The sequence below is a fragment of the Pygocentrus nattereri genome, chromosome 26 (genome assembly GCF_015220715.1).
Source record: "Pygocentrus nattereri isolate fPygNat1 chromosome 26, fPygNat1.pri, whole genome shotgun sequence".
In the NCBI taxonomy this organism is placed as follows: Eukaryota; Metazoa; Chordata; class Actinopteri; order Characiformes; family Serrasalmidae; genus Pygocentrus; species Pygocentrus nattereri.
The window spans coordinates 18637386-18662733 of record NC_051236.1 but is presented as its reverse complement, the minus strand read 5'-3'; the positions used below and the strand labels follow the sequence as shown (position 1 = coordinate 18662733).

The following is a 25348-nucleotide window of genomic DNA, read 5'->3' as shown; positions in this document are numbered from 1 at the left end:
GTAATAATAGTTCACTGAAAAGCCGCCAATCTGTATTTCTATGCAAAGTGTTCTTAATGTGAAATGCGCCATTCTAATAATAGATTCAGAATTGCTCAAAGTGGTAGTGAAGATATCCCGACGTCTGACGAATTTAATGCCTCTAAAATCCACATCACAGAAAGCTATTAACGTTATATCTTTTGAGATAAGATTATGGCCTATATTTTAAAATAAATGAATGCGTGAATGAATGTGAAGAGTAGCACATTCAATAATACCAAATGAAAGTGTGTTTTTAGATTCACTATTATCAACATTTTGTATAAAACCTCACAAGATGAGTGTGTAGTTATAGAGATAAATCCTTTTCCAGTGCTCCATTATCAAAAGCTGATAAAATAATATAGACACTTTGGGAATATTTTACTTGCTGTCAATATCTATTCAAATGTAAATAAAAGCACAGGTATATATAATTTGGACGAACATTTTAGAAGAGGAATGTCACAACATTTTGATGATTCCATTCCATTTAAATAGGCAGCAAAACCTACAGATACGATGTTTTATCCATTAAAAACATTTATTCATATTCAGCACACTTGCATCTTAATAACTTTTATAGACATTCAGCACACTTACAGCAATACCATTTCTTCAAATTCACACTCAAGTCTCTCGATACTTGAATTCATCCTTTGTTTCTCTGAGACTTTGCAGGGACCAAGTATCTTTTCACTGGTTAAATACTAATACTGACTGAGGAAGACTGGTCTCATTTTCACACTTCAGTCTATGTAACTGGAATGTATTAACAGGAGTCCTGTCCTTGGACCTGATTAAATTGTAGTAAACAGTGGGTGTATTAAGCCTTAGCATAAAAATAAACATTGTAATAAACATAAACTATTCACTAATACATTTCTACGTCCTTCATGCATTTGTTCTTATGCTGTACAAAAGTCATATGTACAGACATACTTAACATTATTTTCATAGATATAAACACACATTAGTCAACACACAAATATAAGAAAGGATAAAAGGATTTTGTAAAAAATATATGCCTACACATTTTGAAAAATCAGAGATAATCAGATAAAACTAATGTACTGGGGTCTAAAGGCATATGACAAATACAATGATAATCAGCAAAAGAAAGGAAAGATACTCAGAGCATACTTGTTTGCTTTTATGAACATTTGATATAACATAGACATATACATAGACATCTTCAGTGCTCTGAGCTTAAGACCATGTACATTCAAATTTGTAACCTAACATTTCAAACTTCCGATTGCGACCTTAAAAATGTCACTAAATATAATAATTTATGTTTATGAAAATATACAGTCCACATACTACTCTGTTACTTAATCACTGTTAGAAAGTGTTATATTATTTATGTATAAGATAAAATATATCAAATACAATCATAATACTTTGACTACACTGATGTACTGCAGTTCCTTCTTTGCAGTTGTGATGCTTTAACAGCCTTGTGTATGCAGAGGGTTCAACACTGTTGTTGTGGCTCCCTGGAACAGTGGATTCTGATTGGTCTGAAAAAAGTGAAGGTCAAATGTTAAACGTGGCGGAAAATGCCTCCAAATATTCTGTTTTAGAGAATCGGTAACACTTTACATTAAGGGTACATGACCTGTCAGTAATTAAGGCATTTACTAATGAATAACTAATCAGAAAATAATGAGTCATTAATCAGGAACAAATGAATAAGTCATATATTGACAGCCATAACACTAAATTACTAACGCATGTACTAATTAATTTAGTCTTATGGTTGTTAATATATGACTTATTCATTTGTTCCTGATTAATAACTCATTATTGTATGATTAATTATTCATAAGTAATTGTCTTAATTACTGGCAGAAAATGTACCCTTAATGTAAAGTGTTACTAGAGAATCTAAATCTGTGCCATTTAATGGTTTGAATGACTGTAATCTGCATCCTTATCTTGGAATGAATGGAAGTAAATCCATATACAAAAGCATCCAATATTTAAATCAATATTTAAATTGCAACAAAGATATAGTATAAAAACCTACACATTAGATAGATAGATAGATAGATAGATAGATAGATAGATAGATAGATAGATAGATAGATAGATAGATAGATAGATACTTTATTGATCCTGAAGGAAATTTAGCAGCCAGTAACAGACACACAACACAGTACAGTGAGAGTAGTAAGGGTGTAGACATATAACAAGAATAAATATGCCAGATCCTATCTACAGGCATATATACAAACAGAAAAAAATACAACAATCTGTGACAATATCTATAACCTGAGATGAGAGGTGCAGTTTATAGATATTATCACAGATTGTTGTATTTTTTTCTAGGTAGAATGTAAAACATTTTGCTACAGAATTGCACCACTTTCTTATAATAACTACATTTCTCAAATGTTTCATGTTTATAAAAACATTATTAAAGACTGAACATATCAACAATTTCTGGTGAAATACATGCCAAATACAATGGCTTTCTACTTTCTTTTCTGAATTTAGTGCAAAGACACTTAAGTGGTGTTTTGACATCACTTTAAAAAGGTAGTTAGTGCCTCACAGTCCATAAAGTTGGAGAGTGCTTTTATAATTTACTGAATGTTTATTAAGCTCACAGAAAAAGCACAGATGTATTTTGGCACAGATAAAGATATTTTGGCACTTCCTCAGTGTGCTACTGACATTTTAGCTATTAACCTAAATACTCATCAGAAGTGGAAAGTAACTAATTATGTTTACTCTGGTTGCAGTACTTGTAGTAGAATTAAATCATAGTACTTTAACTTTTACTTGAGGTCATTTCTAAAATAGCTCTTTTACTTTGCTACAAATTTTTGATTGGTTTTTATATGCAGTACAACCAATTAGAAGAAAGCTTGGTTAAATTTAAAAGACTCATTTCTGAAAGCCAGTCAAACCAGATCCGCTCCAAAAATACTAGCAGAGAATAAATGGGAAAGCTTTACCAGCACAGACAAGTAACATATTTAATCCATCACACATTGTCCTTCATTCATTTTTAAATGAACTAAAGAAAATGACATTATCATCAGCTGACAAACACACCTCCCGAAACCTGCTGATGTCTGCTTTTCATAATTCAACTTCCACTCTGATGGACCAGAGGGTTTACTGACTCCTAGCTAAACAGGTATTGTTTGACTATTTTCTTCTTCATTTGTTGTTTTATAAATAAAATAGAATAGTTTATAATTAAAATAACGTATTAATTAAAATAGTGTATTAAATTTAAATTTTGCAAGTTTCTGTCAGTTACTTTAGTTAACATAGGTATGTCCACCCATAGAGTTTACTCATATAAAATACGATTATGTCACGGTTTTGGAGGTGTATGGCCCATATAAGTCTGTGATACAAGAAATCTAGTCTATGTAGGTTGCCTGTAAACTCTGGACAATAATACTGTTGTGCTCAGATTTTTTCACCTTGTTTTTTTTTTCAGGACTTACTAACCTAATCAGTAATCTGATCAGACTGTAGGTGGTGGGGTATGAGCATAGATATAGTGATTAGTTTGTCAGACACGCTGTACACAGGCAAAACAGATATCACCTTATGTGAGTCACAAGCCTAACCAAGAGTATATGCAGTTTATGCACTGACCGGCCACTCCATTAAGTTGACCTACTTTGTATCTATGCCATTTTATCAGCTCCACTTTATATATAGGTGTACTTTGTATTACAGACTGTAATCTATCTGTTTCTCTGTATAATTTGTTAGCTCCCTTTCACCCTGTTCTTTAGTGTTCCGGACCACACAGAGCATTGAGTGTTGGATCATTCTCAGCACCACGTGCTGGTGGTGTGTTAGTGTATGTTGTGCTGGAATGCTCTTGGCATTCCTTTTCTGCAAACCTAATAAATATTATACAAGCTCTATTTAACTTGCTTTACCATTTCAAACTTTTTAATTTCCAGTCCAGGAAAAGCAATGTCCAGAAGGAACTGAGGCTTCAATAATATAATAGCATTAAGGAAAAACAAACAACATTAAAGATGATTAAATATTAGTGTCGCTTTCTCTCAATATGTCTAAAGGCCACACACCAGAAGTACTAGAAATATAATACGCTATATCTTCAAAGCACTCCCATGCTGATGTGCAGGAGAAGTATAACACAGCCATGTTAGGGATGTGTGTGCACCTGACAGACAGACCTCTTCCCACTCAGTTTGCGCCTGTGCCTTGACGAAGCTACGGTATTCCCGCAGATCATACAGCTCCACCAGCACTCTATAGACGATGATGATGACGATGCCAATCAGAACAATAGCTGTTACTGAGGTGACGATGGCCACCATGGTCTTATCAATGCTTCCTATGAGCCAAAGGAACAAAGGCTGAGATTCAGAACAGTCAAGATTTTAGAAGTGTGGAATATATTTCAGATAGTCACACTGTTTACATAATCACAAAGAAAGTGCTCATGATAAAAATACTTTTAAAAAAAGGCCCTTGTACTCAAAGTGCTGCTTTCGCAGGGTACAGGTGATTTCTAACCCTCATATCTCAGATGGTTCATCTCAATGGTTGTAGGAAAAGGAAAATTGTGAATCTTAACTTTTAGTAAATTTAATTTAGTAATTTTTGATTTTGTATTTTGGGCAATTTCTATTAGTCCATTTAAATGAGATTGCTATTAGGTATTATTAAAAATGTATTCTATGGTATTGCAGGGGTTTTACAGCACAGTGTGAGTTTTGCAAAAGGCCCACATACTGGACATTAGGGGTGAAAGGGGTTAAAGCAGTACTTACGTGGCAGATCGGCGTACTGAATCAACACTGTGCCGTCATCATTCTGCGTCACGTCATAAATGACATCATCATGTAAACACTGCAGATCATGTTTGCCTTCTAGCCGGGTCAGCTTAACTGACTCACACACCACAGAGCAGTTATTAGTAGGAGAACTGTAAAGCTTGGCCTTAACTGTACAGTCAACACAGGGTCTAAACATGGCAGAGACATGATTTAGGACAGAGTGGTTTGTTCATACACACAATAGAGGCAATTCAACAAGACTTTTAATTCATTACTATGTCTACATAAGTGTTTTTCTGAATATTTGTATTATGCTTGAAAATTATATTTTCATATACATCTTCAAAGCACTTGTTTCAAATCTTTCTTTTCTAAAAAAAAAAAAATCTGTTGCCAGTCAACTGAGTTCTCACACATTGCATTGTTTTTTATTAAAGAAGGTGTTTGAAAACATTGAAAAGTTTCAAAATGTACCATTCACTTGCAAATATGGAAACTATGCTGCAAAAACAGCCTGCTTTGAATTAATTGTAACTGTCATGTCAGAAGAACCGACTAATTTATATATACGCCTATTTAGCCTGCAGTACTTTAGACCCACCTATACTTTGTCTCCACCTAAAAGTTCTAAAGAGTGTTTCAGTCCAGACTCCTTTTTGAGTCACAATGACAGACATTAGAAATTACTGTGTAAAAATTAATTATGACTGGTTTTGGTGCATAAAACTAAACCAATGTCATAAGTGGACTTCAAGTGGAAAATGTAGTGCACAGACCCTTTGAAACATCCAACAAAATTCATATTAATGTAAAATGAAACTGTTCTCAATAACTAATACTGCCCAGTTTAACTTACCAGTTAACATATTTATTTCATACATGATTTTTAATTATAAACATGTCTTTTATTTTACTCCTGTATTTTGAGTTCTTACATGCACTTTTAATTCTTTACAAGTTTGACACAGTAAGTACAGAAAAAACACTTTTACTTAAGTTCAGCTTCTCTGTACTTTTTCCATTCCTATAAATCAGTATTTTCTTTATCAAATACACAGCAAATACGCAGTGTATAATATAAAAGAGAAATGAAGGTGTAACTGAAATAGAAGAACACTTACAGATATGTTGGGCATGGTTTGAGGAGCTGGGAGCAATCCTTTCCCCCAAAACCGTCTCTACACTTACACTGGTTACACTCACACTCCCCATGGCCACTACACTTTTGCCCATTCTTATTCAGACACATAGCTGTGTCTGTAGAGCATTGACATGCAGGGCCTGAGTAGTTTTCATTGCACGTACAGTTGCCACATTCACATGTGCCTTGCCCTAAAACAAACACACACACAACACACACACAGAAACAGAAACATGAAGCCACACCAACCATTTGTGGATTGGACCATGGATGGCCCTGCTTTAACAAACTGATTTTAGGAGATCATTTGTAATAAGAATGTATTATTCTCACCATTGCACATTTTGCTGTTATGGTGCTCACAGCTGGCGTCATCACACTCACAAAATTTGCCACTAAAATGGCGAATGCACCTGCACTCGCCACACTCACAGCTTCCGTGGCCACTGCACACCTGGGACTTCTCGTTTGCACGACAGTTCTTCAGTATGGCATGTGTGGAGTTCATATCACTCTGACGCTTACACTCACAGTACTGACCCAAGTGACCTTCATTACAACTGAAACAAACAAACTTACATAACGTAGTGATAAGAGAACTGCACATTAATGATGAGAAGAACATGGAACATGAAATAACTGAATAAATGTCAACATTAGATGTTAGAGACCACACAATTAATAGCTAAATACATTTATGGGGGCTTTTTCAAACACAAAGTTATGCAATTCAGGATAAAAAAAACAACAACTTTTAATTAAAAATTTAAAAAGGGCTTAATTTTTACTACTGTGTTAATAGTTTCTTTGGTCATTTGTCATTCATGTGTTTCTATAAGTTATTAGGAATTATACTGCAATAATAACTTCAAATAATAATCAAATCATAGTTCAAAATGGTATCGTCTCCCAAAGAATTGTATCAGTTGTATCATTGAATAAAAAGCATTTACCCCTCCAGACATAATGTAAGGTTTGTAACTGCAAGCTTTCATTATATAAACATATTTGACATACATTATTTCTAAAATCATTCAATTGAGCAAGGTTTTTTGGGTATATCATGGTAAGTTGTGTGTTCAGTTCCCTTCCCCTGCCAGTAAGGGGTGCTGCAGACTGTGAGAGATGATAACCTACCTGCAGACTCCACAGCTGAGTGTTCCTTGTCCTTTACAGACTTCTGAATTCTCCTGCTTATCGTTACAATTACAATCACACAGTGTCTTGACTGTCACCTTCAGGACCTCTTTGATGCCCTGCATTCGAATCTCAAACTTCTGAGGCTCCTTCAGACACTCTGTCGCGTTCAGTCGGACTTTGAACGCCACCTGCAACGAATGAAACAACGTTCAGGACACCTAACACAAAAGTCAGAGTGAATAGTTGAGTCTAGAACATTCAGCTACACCTGTTGTGAGATTTGCCACAGTGACTGAATGCTAAGAATTTCCCAAATTTTCTCCTGTTGCCTGAAACTGTCAATCAGCCACCATATTTCAGGATTATAATCATAATGTTTATTTGCCAAGTATGAGGTGAACAAGGAATTTCTTTTGGGGTGGGCGTCAACATAAAATTAAGTAAAAAATATACTCTGTATAAACATAAGAAAGACAGTACACAAACAAATTGCAAGTAAAAGGATGTGCAATGAGAGATGGGAGATATTTTGTCTCTGAAGTTTCTAAGTAGGCCTACTAACTTTCTTATGTGGTGTTTATCACTGCATGGAATAATATTTTCTATAAGCATGCACTAAAGTACATCACCTATTTAAAAACTGTACCTGCAGCCATTTTGAAGTCTGACATTTGGGGGTATATTCATTCATTTTTACAGATAACTGTCTTCAAGATAGCTGCTGTTATTACTGTTATTGCTATGTACTTTTGTTTATGACAAAAATACCCCCCCCCCCCCCCCCCCCAATTTTCCCACCCTCTTTATCTTCTTACTGATCATCAGCGAAACAAAATCTGGACCCATTTACTAAATGGGCCATGGCCTAATTCATTCTTATGAAGTTTATTTATATGACCACATTCCTCTTAGTTATTCCACCAGATAATATATTGTGGCTGAGGGCAGAGCAGGAATATTATTTGGAGTTTTACAGTATTGTTCACTAAAGTGTCAGTGACTAGTTAGCATTTGAGTTACAGCGATCATGAACTTTTTTAGCCATCTTGCTGGAGATCAGTTTGAATGTGACTTTTGCAGCTTGGCAGAGTTATATCCACATTTGTTTGTTTTTGTACCATAATCATTTGCATTTACCAGTTAAATGCTAAATGTTATTGTTGTAATAATAATAGTCATAATAATAATAATAACAACAATAATAATAATGATGATGATGATAATAATAACAGTAGAACATTTAATACAAATACAAATAGATTTTTTTCTATATTATAATATTATCAAATTTGACATATTAAGCATTCAACTGTCACATCTTTTGACATTGCTTATAAATCACAATGGAAAAATATAATATTATTAGTGCAGCAAGATTTAAATTTTTGTGCTACAAAAACTGTCCACTGTTCCAGTTTATTTCCCCTAACTATGTGTAGTTAGTCATTGTCCTGTATATGCTATGCTTGCTTGTTGTTTTATATAAACAGTACATGGACATTATTCTTAAAGAGGGGTTTCCCCAGCTTCCCCTTAATGATAACAGTATGCAATACACTGTCAGAAACCAATAACAAAGCCAGAAGAAGCAAACCTGAGACACTGAACATGTCTTAGATGATCAGCTGCTTTTTGGGGGTAAGGACAACATTGTGAACACGTGATTGATAGTGAAACTATTGCTTTAAGCTGCAGAAAACTGTGAGTAGCCTTTGTTGTGGCCTGTGTTGTTACTGTTGTTGTTACTGTTGCAGATTATGATGAAGGTGACAGTGACAGAGCTGACCTTTTCGTTGACCTTGATGCCAGTACACTCTCCCCTATGCTGCCACTCACTGGGTTTTTCAGGGCTACAGTAGGACATGTAGGAGATATGCAGGCCAGCAGGGGTGTGGTCCTGTTCCAGCAGCAGAGTGGATGACAGGTTCTGCAGTACACACACTTTCAGAATGTACATATGACCACTGACTTGCTTTTTTGGTACTTGATTAAATATGACTGTATGACATTACATACATACGATACGTAATATATACAATTGTATGCAAACATTTGGGCACCCCTGGACATGTTTTGTTGATTTTCCAAGTGAAAATCGTTTAACACATCCTCTACAGAGAACACACATTTAAATGCACGAGTACTGTTTATTTACTGAATTTCACATATAGGGAAAAGTAAAACATAACATGTGGCCTGTGCAGAAGTTATGGCACATTATATGTTATGTCTTGTTTTTTCTAGAAATTGTGCACTGACATTAGCAGAGAAATGTCATATTTATGTGTTTTATCGATACAGGATGTGTTAACTAATTTTAACTTAGAAAATAAACAAAACTGAGGTGTCCTTGGCATACAACTCTATGATTATTTTCAGTTGTGACAAACTGCATAAATAAAAGTAACTTCTAATTTACTCTAACAACCAGCATCATTTACTATTGCTTTATTACAACACAAAAAAAAACACTTTACAAAGCAGTGTGTGTATGTGACATTGTGGGAGTTATTCAAAAGAGGACCTTAAATGTCTAAAGATCAGTGAACCACATCACTTACACAGATTCACGAACACATATAGTTTCAGTTCATTTTTTTGAATGGTCTGGTGACGTGGATGATGGGGATCATGGGGAGGAAGTGACTAAGAGGTTGTGTAAACTGTCTGTTTCTCAATTCTTATGAACAAATGGAAAGAAACCATTCTGGTGTTCATAGGCATTCACACATGCTTTAAAACTGGATTTTCACTGGGCTGCTAGTAAAATCAACAGGCTAGACTAAAACATATCTGTTGTTCAGTACCATTCACAGTCAAAACCACTAAGCTCACAAACATGACAAAACTAAAAGCATATTTTACAAGAAACCGTGTGAATGAGAATAATCATCTAAAACAAAAAGTAGTGAGCTGAACATTAGTCCACGGCAGCTTTCAAGAAAACAAAGGTACAGCACAGCCTAATATAAGACTAATATTAATTTCTCACTTTACACTGTTTAGTTGCAGCACATTTCTGGTGCTAATTTTCACAGTTCTAAGCCAAAACAATGAAAGATGTTTCTTTACTATAATATTTGGAAAAATAGTCACAAACAGTTATAAATGTGCACTTTTATTACTCTCGACAACAGCTATGATAATGGTTCATTTACTTCCCTCCCACCAGCAGCGTTTAGTTTGAGAAGGGATGCAGTCAATGAGTGCGTCAGCACCATTGTGAAAATGTGTTATCTACAGACTAGAATGTTTGTGAATATAAACGTGAAAACAAATGTGATCTTTGTTTAAGTCATAAGTTTTTCATTTATTCTTTCATATAGTTTTTCATGAATATATTGAACAAAGTGATACAACATTAAATGTCTTTGTTGCCAAAAGTACGTATGTGCATTACAGAAACTTGAGGAGCAATGTTTTCACTCAAATTGTTGATCAGTCATGCACATGGAATTTTGTCCCACCCATAAAGTTGAAGGAGTTTCTTGCATGAACTTTAGGCCCTTCTATGAAATTTCAAATGGACTTTCACTCTGCCATTCCAAAACACCAAATTTCTTCTACTTCAGCCTTTCTTTGGTGGACTGACTTATGGTACATGCGTTTAGGATTGCTGTCTTGCTGCAGCATCCACTTTTAACACTTTTTTATTTTTAACACTGTTTTATTTTGACAGTTATACTAGATTGTTTAATATGAAGAAAGCTGCAGTTGTGTCGTCTGCTCTATTTCAGCTCAGTAGTGTTTGTGGAATGGTGTGAACTGTTATCACTTCAGGGGCTTCGCACTCCTCCTCCACACTAGACTTTCAACCTTAGTCAAAAAGGAATGGAAAGGGCAGATTTGGCAGAAATGGCAGTTTTCAAAAAGGGATGACTTTGTCTTATCTTTTAGTTCCAGAGTTTTGTTCCAGCCCTAATAACCGATTAGACAAATGCAAAGCCCCTCAGATGGTCCACAACTCACAAGAAGAAAAAATGTGGATTGTCTAGGTGCCCTGAGGACCAGGTTGGGAAACACTGCATTAGAAAATTAATCTAGGCCTTAAGCACGTGAATGCTAGTGCCAGGAAGGCTGGAGTAAACTCTGCAGGGTTGTAAATTCCCAGGACTTGGATTGGACATCCCCAGGACAGGACTGCAATAAAGAGAAGGTTCAGAACACTGAAATTCTGACAATTCTGAAATTTAATACTCACCCCGTAGGCTTCAGCGATGAGCCGGACCACGTTACTGGAGTCATTCTTCAGCTCACCAACCACTGACTGAGGAATTAATGCACTCAGGGCCTGTATTTGTGTGTGAGAGAAAGATTATAAGAAAAAGAGACACAGTGTAAGAGAAATGTAGAAAGATGAACATTTAACTGTTGAAAGTGCTGAAAAATGTAAGACAATATATTTGATCAGCATCTTGAACAGATTTAACCTCATAGGCTGGAACACTCTCCTTCGTCACAGCAAATATCAGCTGAATGTTGTTAGCTTGAAGAACTCGTGAGAGATGGCCTATTGATGGATAATCCTGAAACACACACAATTCATTTCTGTATAATGTACCAATAGCTGAACAATAAACTTAACATTCAGTGGCTAATGTAAATACAGTAGTTCACATGATACTCACAAAAGCTGTGCCATCATAGAAACCATCACGGCTTAGGTGACACCGTCCATCATGTGGCTGAAAAATGCCAGCGAGCCGTCCATCTCCTGCAATGTGGAACGTGTCATCAGATGTGTAGACCAGAATCCGTGTCACATCCCTCCATTCGATCTCTTTCTGTACACATACAGAAGGAAGAAGTGTTTAAATAGAGTCTTAACAAAAATTCAGAAGAATGAGACTTCTGTTAAATTCATCATATTAAACCGGTAAAAAAGTTTTGACTGAGTTCCTATTGAAGACTCAAATCAAATACAAATATGAGATTCATCTACTTAGGGAAGGAGTCCGAAGCACAACTGACATTACAAAACTTACTTTCTGAATGTTGCAACGGATAGTTATGAACTTTAAAACTTTAAAAACATGATGCAAGGTGCAGTTACGAAGAAACTTTAAAAATTCATGGTAAAAAATGAAATAAATAAATTGAGTACACTTTAGAAATGTTGCCAGGTTACATGCGATAAATTGATTCAGGTTTTTTTTTCAGGATTCTTCATGGAAATCCACAATGTGCCCAGATAGGTGTTGGACCATATTCATGTCAGTACTATTATTTTATTATTCTGCCTCCCATATACCAAATATGGTAATATCAAATAGAATCTTTTATTTTGCTACCATGAGGAAAATGGTCGCCTGGTTAAATGGAAGCTGAATGTTATCTATTCTAGAATGCTCCTTACCTGGCACACAGCGGCCTGCATGATGGCGTCCAGGCCAGCTTCGGGTGAGTCCAGGTTACCAGATATCTTTTGCGCACTGACTTTCTTCTTGAACTGTCTAGCATCTTCTGTCAGTGGTAGAACATTCTTGAAGGTGAAGGCAGGCTCGCAGGTGTCCAGACGGTTGGGGCAGGGGTTCTGATGCCTGGACTTCACTTGGCTAACGTACGGCAACTTGTCCTTGTCCACGAATGAGCCAAAACCTAAAACATAGAGAAGGAATATAGAGAGGTATGCAGACGTTGATGTACGGTGTACCACATATGTAACTGGACAGAATTCAGTTTTCAATTTAAGGTCTGTATATATGCGTATAAAGAGAATCATGTTGCAATGGTTGGCGTAAGTGGGTTACACGCAAGAGGTGTTTGGTTCATCACCCAGGCAAGAACACCATGATACACCAATAGAAGTCCTTAAGCAAGACTCCTATACATTTGTTTATCTCTGTAAACTTATTACAACTCCAACTTCAAAAAATGTTGGGATGCTGTGTAAAATATAAATAAATATAAATAAAACAGAATGCAATGATTTTAAAATCCCATAGACCCATTGTTATTTACAATAAAACATAAAACACATCATAAGTTAAAAGTGAGACATTTTACTGTTTCCTGAAATATATTAACTCGCTTAGAACTTCATGGCAGCAACGCATCTCAAAAAATTGAGACAGTGCCATGTCTACCATGGTGTAGCATCCCCTCTTCTTTAACAACAGTCTGTAAATGTCTGGAAAGTGAGGAGACTAATTGCTGGAGTTATGGGAGAGGAATGCTGTCCCATTCTTTTCTGATGTAGGATTCTAGCTGCTCAAGAGTCCTTGGTGTTCTTTGCCAGATTTTTCATTTCACAATGTGCCAAATGTTTTCTATTGGAGAAAGGTTTAACTTGCATTTGTGGATTCCATGGCAAACTGTGTTCACAGACAATGATTTCTGGAAGTGTTCCTGAACTTACGCAGTGATTTTTTTATGCTTGTTTTAAAGCAGTGCCATCTGAGGGCCTGAAAATCATGAGCATCCAATATTGACCATTGACCTTGCATACAGGGATTTCTTCAGATTCTCTGAATCTTTTGATGATATTCCCTCACATGACTGGGTATAAAAAGAGTATTTTAGAGAGTCTCTCAGAAGAAAAGATGGGCAGAGGTTCACCAATCTGCAAAATACTGCAACTAAAAATCATAGAACAGTTTCAGAAAAATGTTACTTAACATAAAATTGTGAAGACTTTGGATATCCCACCATCTACAGTACATAATAATATCAAAAGATTCAGAAAATCTGGAGAAATCCCTGTATGCAAGGGACAAGGCAGACGGTCAATATTGGATGCTCGTGATGTTTGGGCCCCCACATGTCGCTGCATTAAAAACAAGCATGTTGTACTGGAAATGTACTGCAAGGGCTCAGGTAGGAACACTTCCAGAAATAACAGTGAACACAGATCCCTTAAAAGTTGTATCATGCAAAGAAGAAATCATATGTCAACATATTCCAGAAACACTGCCATCTTCTCCGGGCCAGATGAATCAAAATTTTTAATTCTTTTTGGAAACCACGGACATCGGCTCAAGAGAAGAGGGACCACCCAGCTTGTTATCAGCGAACAGTTCAAAAGTCTGCACCTCTGATGGTATGGGGTTGCATTAGTGCCTATGGCGCAGGCAGCGTACACATCTGGGAAGGCATTATCAATACTGAACAGTATATAGAGGTTTTAAAACAACATACACCAATTAGGCATACTCAGCAGCACTGCTGTGTCTGATCCACACACACTAACTCACCACCACCACGCCAGTGTTACTGCAGCGCTGAGAATAATCCACCACCCAAATAGTACCTGCTCTGTGAGGGTTCATGGGGTCCTGACCACTGAAGAATAGGGTAAAAGGGGGCTAACAAAGTATGCAGAGTAACAGATGGACTACAGTCTGTAACTGTAGAACTACAAAGTGCACCTATATAGGAAGAGGAGCTGAAAAAATGGACAATGAGTGTAGAAACAAGGAGGTGGTCATAATGTTATGCCTAATCAGTGTGCACTCCCATCTAGACAATGTCTCTTTCAGGGAAGGCCTTGCATATTTTAACAACATCTTATGTGTTCTATGTTCTAATGTAAATAAAATATGGGTCTATGAGATTTTAAAATCGTTGTATTCTGTTTTATTTACATTTATTTATATTTTACACAGCATCCCAACTTTTTTGTAATTATGGTTGTGCATTGTAAGTCTAGTCTTCCAAATGTGTAAATGTAAATGCAGCTCATGAACAAGAACTTAAAGGTTTACAGTTGATTCCAAATGTAGCAAATCCTTTTCAACCTGTATTCAATTGAATACACTACAAAGACAAGATATTTAATGTTCAAACAGATAAACGTTTTTGTTTTTTGCAAATATTCACTCATTTTGAATTTGATGCCTGCAACATGCTCCAAAGAAGTTGGGACAGGGGCAATAAAATACTGGGAAAGTTGAGGAATGCTCAAAAAACTGTTTGGAACATTCCACAGGTTAATTGGAAAAAGGTGAGTGTCATGATTGGTTATAAAGGGAGCATCCCTGAAAGCTCAGTTGTTCACAAACAAGGATGGGGCGAGGTTCGCCACTTTGTGAACAACTGCATGAGCAAATAGTCCACCAGTTTAAGAACAATGTTTCTTAATGTGCAATTGCAAGGAATTTAAGGATTTCATCATCTAAAATCCATAATATCATCAAATGATTCAGAGAATCTGGAGAGATCTCTGCAAGTAAGCGGCAAGGCAGAAAACCATCATTGAATGCCCATGACCTTCAGTCCCTCAGGTGGCACTGCATTAAAAACCCACATCATTCTGTAACGGATATTACCACATGGGCTCAGCAACACTTCCGAAAACCATTGTCAGTGAACACAGTTCGTCGCTCCATCTACAAGTGCAAGTTAAAACTCTGCCATGCAAAGCGAAAGCCATATATCAACAACACCCAGAAACGCCGCCGGCTTCTCTGGGCCCGAGCTCATCTGAGACGGACTGACGCAAAGTGGAAAAGTGTCCTGTGGTCTGACGAGTCCACATTTCAAATTGTTTTTGGAAATCATGGACGTCATGTCCTCCGGGCCAAAGAGGAAAATGACTGTCTGGATTGGTATCAGTGCAAAGTTCAAAAGCCAGCATCTCTGATGGTATGGGGGTGTGTTAGTGCACATGGCAGGGGTAACTTGCACATCTGTGAAAGCACCATTAATGCTGAAAGGTACATACATGTTTTGGAGCAACATATACTGCCATCCAAGCAGCGGCTATTGCTGGGAAGTCCCTGCTTATGTCAGCAAGACAATGCCAAGCCACATTCTGCACATGTTAGAACAGCGTGGCTTTGTAGTAAAAGAGTGTGGGTACTAGACTGGCCTGCCTGCAGTCCAGACCTGTCTCCCATTGAAAATGTGTGGTGCATTATGAAGCGCAAAATACGACAACGGAGACCCCGGACTGTTGAGCAACTGAAGTTGTACATCAAGCAAGAATGGGAAAGAATTCCACCTACAAAGCTTCAACAATTAGTGTCCTCAGGTCCCAAACGCTTATTCTTCTTTCTTCTCCTTTCGGCTGCTCCCTTTAGGGGTCGCCACAGTGGATCATCTGCCTCCATCTTGCCCTATCCATTGCCTCCTCTACTTTCACACCAACCATCTCCATGTCCACCTTATCTACATCCATAAACCTTCTCTGAGGTCTACCTCTTCTCCTTCTACCCGGCAGCTCCATCTCCAACATTCTTTGCCCAATATACCCACTATTCCTCCTCAACACATGTCCAAACCATCTCAACCTGGCCTCTCTGGCTTTATCTCCAAACTGCTCCACCTTCACTGTCCCTCTGATCTGCTCATTTCTAATCTTGTCCATCCTTGTCACTCCCAACGAAAATCTCAGCATCTTCATCTCCGTCACCTCCAGCTCATTATTAACGCTTATTGAGTGTTGTTAAAAGGAAAGGTGATGTAACACAGTGGTAAACATGCCCCTGTCCCAACTTCTTTGGAACGTGTTACAGGCGTCAAATTCAAAATGAGTGAATATTTTCAAAAAACAATAAAGTTTATCCATTTGAACATTAAATATCTTGTCTTTGTAGTGTATTCAATTGAATATAAGTTGAAAAGGATTTGCAAATCATTGTATTCTGTTTTTATTTATGTTTTACACAACGTCCCAACTTCATTGGAATTGGGGTTGTAATAATGAATATCTCAAAAATATTTTGCATCATGAAGAAAAAAAGAGGACATGTAGAATGAAGATATATAGTGAAAGACTGGAGTAGGCAAAGAGAGTGAAAAAGAATCTCAGAATGATCTTATCGCAGAGGTGCCCAATCCTGGTCTTAGAGACATACCAGCTCCAACCCTAATCCAACACACTTGATCCAGGATTCAGTTCACTTAATGAAGGCTTTTAGGAGCTTCTGAATATTAGAGCCAGGACCAAGACTGGGCAGCCATGCTTTAGAGGATTCACCACAAGATGCGTAACACTCAAAACCAGAAAGGACAGGTTACACATGATGTAATTAATAATCTCACCAATACGGACACTCTGAGTGACCTTCTGGAGCTCTTTTAAAATGTCCTGGCCCAAATTTTTAATATTCTCTAGATCGTCCTTCATGGAGTAGCTCAGGTCCATCAAGTAGTACATGTCTATGGGGTAACCTTCAGCCCTCTGAAATTCCACCTCGAATTCCTCTGGCATACCTGCCCACAGGAAAAAGAAGGGAGATGAGGATGAATACCGGGGTAATGCTGCATAAAATATGTAGACTATACATTTGGAGCTCACCAATTCTGAGTGTGATATTGATGCCTTGTGGTTTGAGTTGGACCACATCTTCTAGTTTGCTGTTAAGTTTGTTGTCCTTCGAGATAAACTTGTCTGCAGCAGGGTTAACTACATCATTGCATTTCCTGCTCTGCAGTAACTCAAAAGAGTCACACCTGCGCTCAGTAGACTCTCCATGCTTCAGGAACTCCTACAACACCAAGAAATCTCTTTTAGAAAGTTTGAAGACATAAACCAGGGTGGTTGCTGGCATTCTGGACAGTGATAAACATGTGTAGGTCCTGTGTGGTGTGAGATATATTTTCATATGCATAAAAACTTCCTAATTTAATGTATGTGAGATGTAGAACTAGGTGGAGGCATGCAGAGGAAAGTGAAAGTGATCTCCAATAACAGTACAGTAGAACTCGATGGTTGTCTTAGAGTGCTTGTGGGACAAATGGTACAAAAACTTGGGACAGTATGTAAAATGCATATAAAAACAGAAAGCAGTATTTAATCCATCTTTGCTGTGTTTTGCACATATTTTAATTGGGAGATAGGTCTGGATTACAGGCAGGCCAGTCTAGCACCTGCACTCTCTGATTAGGCTAACATGCTGTTTAAACAGTTGCAGAATGTGTGTTGGTGTTGTCATATTGGAAAAGCTACGGATGTCTCTGAAAAAGATGGCAACTAGAAAACAGCGTATGTTGCTCCAAAATGTATTTAATGTTAATGGTGGTTTTATGAATGTAAAAGCCACCCACTAATATGCCGCACAACCACGACAGAGCCTGACTTTTAAACTTTATGCTGGTAACATTGTTAGTGGTTCACTGCTACTACTTGGCCCAGATAACACAACATCCTTTATTTCTATAAACAAGCTGAAATGTTGAGTCATCAGACCACAATACACGTTTCCACTGTGCATCAGTCCATTTTAGATGAGCTCAAACCCAGAGAAGTTGGCAGCATGGATGTTGCCAACATATGTTTTTCACTGGGGATAGTACAGTCTTAACTTGCATTTATGGATGCAGTGACAGACAGCATGTTGACAGCAGTTTTTCAATGATATCCATCATAGAAGCATGCTGTTTTTTAATGCAATACCATCTGACGGATTGAATGTCTTGGCCACTCAGTTGTTGCCATGTCCTTTACAAACAGAGATTTCTCCAGATCCCCTGAATCTGTTGATGACATAATGCAGTGAAGGGGGTGAAATGCCTAAAATCCATTATTTTTAAACTGTTGGATTTTATGCTGGTGCAATTTTGGCAAAGTGGCGAGGTTCGATCCATCCTTGTCTTTTCTGTATGCTCTTTTTTTTTGCACAAGCACAATTGCATAACCACTTTTTTCACATTTTAGAAAATTCCCAGTTTTAAATGATCCCTGTCACAACTTTTCTGGAATGTGTTGCAGGCTTCAGTTTCAGAATAAGCTTACAAAAAACAATGAATTTGAAAAGGCAAAACATTACATAACTTGTATTTGAACTGTTTTTCGTTTATTTTTGTTCAAATACAGGTAGAGAAGATTTAGAAGATTTCTAATATCAGCTTTCTGTTTTTATTAGCATTTTAAATACATACTAACTTTTTTTGGAATTGATTTTGTACTTTCTGCCACCTCATCTTCTCAGAGCCCCAGCTGTCAGACATTTCTGTGTTTTCACCAACATGATAAAGTACATTGTTTGCCTTGAGTTTGTTTGTAAAAACTGAAACAAGTGATTAATTCATGAAATATACAGTATGTGGCCTAGCAAATTCATTGTGTTTGTAGATGTCTGGAGAGACCTGAGGAAAGAGAGAAGCAGGGGACGAGACAGAGAGAAAAGGATATACCAAATATTGTTGTCCTGAGGAAGCAAGAAACTGTTAAACAATAGCTATAATATGAAAACCACAGAGGGCTTCAGAAACACAGTCATCTACCGGGAACTGATCCTTCAGGTTGCTGCAATTAGGTTACAAACAGCACCATCACCTCTTCTCTTCTGCTTTCTTCAAGCCAGTGACAAATTAGCGTGGCCTTTTTTCCTACAGCCTGTTCTTGAGCTCGTATACAAATGTCATAGTAACAATGAACAATGTGAAAAGAGCCTGTCAGTCAGCAAAGAAATTTAATGTCCAGTTTAATTGTATGACTTAGGCATAATGAGGCTATGTCAAACCAAACAATGAAGCTTGGACAACAACTATCATGAAGTCATTCTGAACATGACATTACTGCCCAAGAATGGTCAAACTTCAAACTTGAGTACCACAGCATAGCACTGTCAGTTTTATTTAATGAGGTAGATGAAAGCAATCAGATTATTAAACTCATGGAACTTATGACTTGTATATAAATTATACTAATAGTACTGGAACTCACAATGTGATTTACAATTGATTGTGGGATTCATAAATTAAGAAATGTTTTTGTGTTAGCAAATCTAAAGTCTACATACTAACTCTCAGGTTTTTATGTGGGGTATTTCACTTCCAGATAATGAGGACTAAACATGAAGAATATCAGAATGAAAAGCAGACTGGAACACTAAAGATAGCTCAACACAGACTTCTGTTTCAGTCCACATGCTTCACTCTAGATTAACAATGCAATGTCTTCTGAATGTTGTTTGGTGTTGCACAGCTAGTAGCACATTTAAGCAGCACATTTTATTACTAAGCTGTAATTTGGAACAATGTGATTGACTCTTGAAATATACAGTATATGGTCTAAAATTTTGTTTGTAGATGTTTGGAGAGACTTGAGGACAGAAAGATGCAAGGGAGAAGAAAGAAAGAAAGAAAGAAAGAAAGAAAGAAAGAAAGAAAGAAAGAAAGAAAGAAAGAAAGAAAGAAAGAAAGAAAAAGAAAAAGATGGACCAAATTTCTTTCATGAAAAAGGAAATGGTTAGAAATAATAGCTAGCTATAATATGAAAAACCACAGTGGGCTTCAGAAATATGGCTATCGACTGAAAACTGATACTTAAGGCTTACCTTTTGTACAGTTATTAAGTAAGGTTATCATGGAAAGTACTCATTGATCCAAATTACACTATAGGCCTATTTAAATATAAATATTTAACAACTCTGAGATCACCCTGTATATACTGCAAAGCACATTTAAATAGGCCTAGGTCAGCAACCCAAATGTTTAGAAGAGTCTTTTTGTCTTTTCAACAAAAATTTAAAATACCTTGGAAGTCACAACATTTTATGTCCATTTTGCTATCTTGGCTGTAAATATGTCTCAGTACGTGCTAATGTGCTAGCGTAGGCTAAAAATATATTTTTAACAAAAACACACACTTACTTTGCTCTGCTTTAGGCTTTAACTCAGATATAGCTGCATTTCTCACATATCCAACAAGAAACCTTTCCTCAAGAGTAAAAAAGCTTCTTGTAAAATGTCTTTCGACAGCTGCTCATCCTCCAGCTTCTTCTTCAATTTTTCACGTGCCACCTTAAATGGTGCTTGAGGTGCCAGAATGTGACTGCTTCACCATTTAAGGATTGAAAAGGACAATGAGAAGCTGACTACAGCTTTGTGACTTTTTAGTGTTTGACAGCTTCTTGTTGCAAATTAAACATACCAGGAAACCAGATGGAGTGATTACACATCCAAATCCATTTGTTTGTTTCCAGATTGATGTTCGTCTTAAATCTTTCTTGTTGCCTTTTCATTAGATACTAGCTAGGTGACAGTGTTCTCATTGCTATGGTGACAAGTGTTCTGCACACCAACCTTTAGGGTTAAAGGATGAATTAGCAGTTATACATTAACTCCAGTGTTTATGACAGTTTATTGTTAAAACTTTTATGATCAGTAGAGGTTTATTTTAATATAAAAGAGGATTATTTTATTTTTTACCTGAAAATCTAACTCTGCTGTGGAGCTGAAACAGGGCAGTAAAAGAGTCAGTTGCCGACCCCTGGCCTATGCTATAATTTTTCCTTAATAACCTTAGTTAATAACTTTACAACAACAAATGTTTTTGGGGTTCTTTTGGCAGTATTTCAAATTACTATAAAACAGAGCAGCAAACCTTTGAGCAACAAAGAGAAAAGGGTCGTAACAGCCCTTTGTTTGGATGTGGACACTGTAAATTCAGATTACCCTACAAATAGCTTATATCTCTAGAAGAACTCTCAGCTTAAGAAGCAATATTTGGCCTAAAACAATGCATAGATGTGTTTATAACGTGTTGTATCTAAAATCTCATTTTTAATCCCTCTTGCCTACCCGCTGTTTACACCACGCACACCCTGGACTCCTCAAACATTCAGAGCATGAGGCCTTCGGCTGGCAAACTGGTGCTTGAACTGAAATCGACAGTAAGAAAGAGAGAGACAGAATCACATATCATTGTCTAAATCGTGTTACTACAAATTTGTCATTTATAGCATATTACGTACTTAGTAAAAAACAAAAAACAGCATAGAACAAGGCATCATACTTTTCATTTTCCACATTATGTTTTCACCTGATGCAAAATTGAAGTTCATTACCTGCTGTACATGGCTGTCCCACAAACTGAAGAAGAACAACCATCACCAAAGCATATGCCACGGCCTGTTGGAATTAAAGAGGTAAAGTTTTTGTAACTTTGGTTGTGGCCATCGTATTGGCTTTCTGAAATTGAAACTTCAAAGAAGCTATGCCCCATGCGGTTCTTCATGGAGAATGAATTGTAGCAAAGATATCCTTACTATTACACCAAAAAGGAAACAGATTTTAACCATCTTTTCAAAACTTTTAAAAGCTGGAATACAAGAAAGTTATACAGTCTTATGCGAATGTTTGAAGATAAATTAAAATATCCTCTACAGAGAACCCACTTACATTTTAAAGCCCAATTCCTATTTTTTTGCTATGATTAACATAATGCTAAAAATAAAGCATGAAATGAAATGTATCACATGTTTTCAGTGCTTGCCAGGCCAACTGGTTCATGACCTGATTAAGGAAAAATTAACAAAATGTTTTATATTTTTTCCAATGTGTTAAATTCAGTAATAAAAAGTGTAAACCATAATTGTGCAGAAGTGTGCTCTCTGTGCACTCTCAGGAATAAAGGTATGAAACTGTCACTGGGGCAGTACTGCTCTTGTCACTGGGGTGGTACTCTGAAGGGTACATCTCAGTACCTTTAGTCAGGGATCATAACTGTACCATAATCCATTGAAATTATATTTTCTAAGTTGTATTGACTCCACGCACCCTGCCTATGTACCTTGATGAGTGAAAAATGTACATGAATGGTACCTCTATTTCAACAGTGTGGAGGATGTAACATATTTTTACTTAGAAACTCAACAATACATGTCATTTCAGTTCATTTGCTCAGTCGATCATCCAGAAATGCTTAACAGTGCATGTTCTCTAACTGTATGAATTACTCTTCTGTTTTTCATATTGATCACACATGTTTGCCTTTGGAAGTGTACTTGTATGAATTATGTCATAGAGACAGCATGATTAAAATGAAATCATGGTAAAAATTAATAACAATTTAACACAAAGTGTGTAATACCTAAATTCTAAGGACAAAAGTGTGAGGTTTGTCCAGCTTGTTAAAAAAAAACAGAAACCTTTTATCCTCTTGCTCATGCAAACACATTTACACACTCACACAAAACCAGACGGCAGACGTTACAAGAAGGAAGTCGGTTTCTGAAAAAGACATGACAGCAGTTTATAAGTAAAACCACAGGTTTTTTCTCTGTAGTGTTGTCCTGCTTAACCTCAAACAGTGCTAGAGTGGCACTGTGTTGTAGCAGAGTGAAAATGTTCTCATACAATCACACTCTCTCAATCTCTCAGAGGAGCCCTCACCAGCAAACCAGCATATGTTATAAGTTTAATCATCCCTGCACATTGATTTTATAAACTGAAACACTTCAATAGCTGCCCATTTCTACAGTTATTCTCATGTCCTCCAAGCAATCTACTGTAATTCAAGCATGTTTTTCTCTTCAGGTCCCACCATGATTAAAGTTTTCTTGACTATGTTTTTCACTTTGAGGCTATTAAAAACCCATTTTAGAAAGATTAAAAAAAAGATTTTAATGGAGATTAATTAAGGGCCTAGCATAACACAGAGACCTTAATGTTTCTGATAGTGACACACTCAGCGTGGAAGCTCTTTCTGACTCTTACTCTTTCATAAAGAATGGCGTATGGACCTCAAAGCCATTCTCTTGGTGGGTGAATCATGGCATAGATGGTGCCACACTTACTCTCTTTGATAAAGCTCATTGACATCAAAATAAAATGAAATCACATGGATTCTTTTTATGGAATTTTACTCAGCCTTTACCCACCTCCTCCTAAAGGGTTTGTGTTGTGCTTCTAAGAGAACATCCCCAGCAAATGGATATTAACACCCATCTCTTTTACAGCACTGTCCTGAACACTGGTGTTCCTCAAGGCTGTATTCTATTTCCCTAAAGTATACTTACATTAAACTCCTTACAATCTCAGACTTAATAAAATCTTGAGGCTTATTATTCAGTAACTACAGAGACTTCAGTGCAAACTAGCTAAGCCATTCTCCATTCTCCTTTAAACCTTTCCTTTATTAAGTACATAGGTGATATGGCATCAAGTCTAGGAGGCTGTGTCAAAGAAGTGAAGTAAAGTGGTCAACACACACCACGCAAACAGCCTATTAGTATAAATATGCAGGAAGTGGAGCCGGTCACCCATTTCAAGTATTTGGGAACAGTAATAGGTAATAAACTCACCTTTCCCTACAATTCCCCTCTGGGATCAATAAAGTATTCTGATTCTGATTCTGTTATTCCACTTCCTGCTAGTGTTCTCAAATTTAACAATTAGAGGTTTCCACGCTGCAGGATTATCACACAGAAAAACAAACCATCAAGGCTGGCAAGAACATAGATTCATCTATGATAACTGTACAGTCTGCTTCATTCAGCATTTAAAACACTACCTTCAGGCCACAGATTAAAAGACAATTACAACATTTAAGTAAAATTTCATCCTGTCACCTGTGACCTGAATAATACCAATTTATCACATAACTTTACTGTTAATATTTGCTATACATGCCAGTGAAATAACAATACAATGTCTATGGCTTTTGTCGTTCATAATTTTTAAATATTTGATGTACTATTACAATTTGATTTTCATTCAGTTTCAGTGGTCAGTGCTAAAGTATTGGATGGACAAAACAGTAAAGTATTCTGATGATGAAAAACCAAAATGAGTGCGTTACTGATAATGGTACAGTACAAGATTATACAAAGCTTCTCAGATAAGCACCGCATGTCCTAACAAATTTGTTGTTCTTTAGTTCATTCAGTTCATTTTAAATACCTTTTTGACTTGTACGATTTTTCCCTTTACATTACTGAATTCGAAAATGAAAGTAATAATACTTTTATTTGGGATTAGGTTATTTTATCCACCTCCAGAGCGCTGGTAATGCTTGTGATGAGTCTTAACAAAAAGTTTAAGAAAAGTTTATAGCTGGATTTCTTTTTTGATTTTTCATGGTAATCCTTTTCTGTTGTGGTCAACATACTGCTTTAAATAAATACAATGTAGACTTATTCAGATTGAGAAAAGATTAGTTACACTCACCATGGCTTTTCTATGAAGACGTTGTGTTTACTCAAATCCGCAGATCAGCTCTAAGCTCATACAGCAGTGTCTGATCGAGCCTAGTACACATGAGAAACTGCTGTTCCCACGACCACAGCAGCTTCACCCACTGCACGTCTGAACTAGCTTAACGACAGTCGTATCAAAACCTCCTAGCTGTATTTTTTCCTTTTTTGTCGCACACACTTTTTATATGTGTGGGAATTTCAAAATTGACAGCCTAAAAGAAACGGTTCAAAAAGGCATGGAATAAATGTTACTTACATGAACCTAACCTACAGTAATGCTAAAAAAGTGGTTTTCTTCTCTTTACAGTCTTTGTTCATTACCTCTCTCTGACAGAAGGAGGACCTTAAAAAAGCTCACGTCTTTCACAAGTGAAATGTAATGCTTTGTAGGG

The 25348-nt window shown here is 36.7% G+C and overlaps 1 protein-coding gene across 2 annotated transcripts; it reads right to left on the bottom strand.

Annotated features, from left to right (window-relative positions):
• Positions 1–546: 546 nt before the first annotated feature.
• Positions 547–25296, bottom strand: itgb7 (integrin, beta 7). 2 transcript variants are annotated; one of them, XM_037535149.1, is made up of 16 exons: positions 24928–25296; positions 21825–21888; positions 21559–21638; positions 17330–17519; positions 17074–17244; positions 12446–12687; positions 11718–11873; positions 11520–11615; positions 11291–11380; positions 8876–9016; positions 7087–7277; positions 6283–6509; positions 5930–6140; positions 4803–4996; positions 4190–4363; positions 547–1544 (listed from the first exon to the last, which is right to left on the bottom strand). In XM_037535149.1, the coding sequence occupies exons 1-16, from the start codon at positions 24928–24930 to the stop codon at positions 1381–1383; spliced, it is 2394 nt and encodes a 797-aa protein (XP_037391046.1). In that variant the 5' UTR covers positions 24931–25296; the 3' UTR covers positions 547–1380. The 2 variants fall into 2 exon arrangements, with proteins under 2 accessions (XP_037391046.1, XP_017575454.1); XM_017719965.2 differs by having other exon boundaries at positions 4203–4363; positions 24928–25293.
• Between the last annotated feature and the right edge of the window lie 52 nt (positions 25297–25348).

Excerpts from the sequence above, each read along its gene's own strand:
- itgb7 (XM_037535149.1), bottom strand. Across the intron at positions 17,520-21,558 it reads GTGCGTGGTGTAAACAGCGG|GAGTTCCTGAAGCATGGAGA; the intron begins GTAGGCAAGAGG and ends TTGGTGTTGTAG. Across the intron at positions 9,017-11,290 it reads TCATCGCTGAAGCCTACGGG|AACCTGTCATCCACTCTGCT; the intron begins GTGAGTATTAAA and ends TGTGTACTGCAG.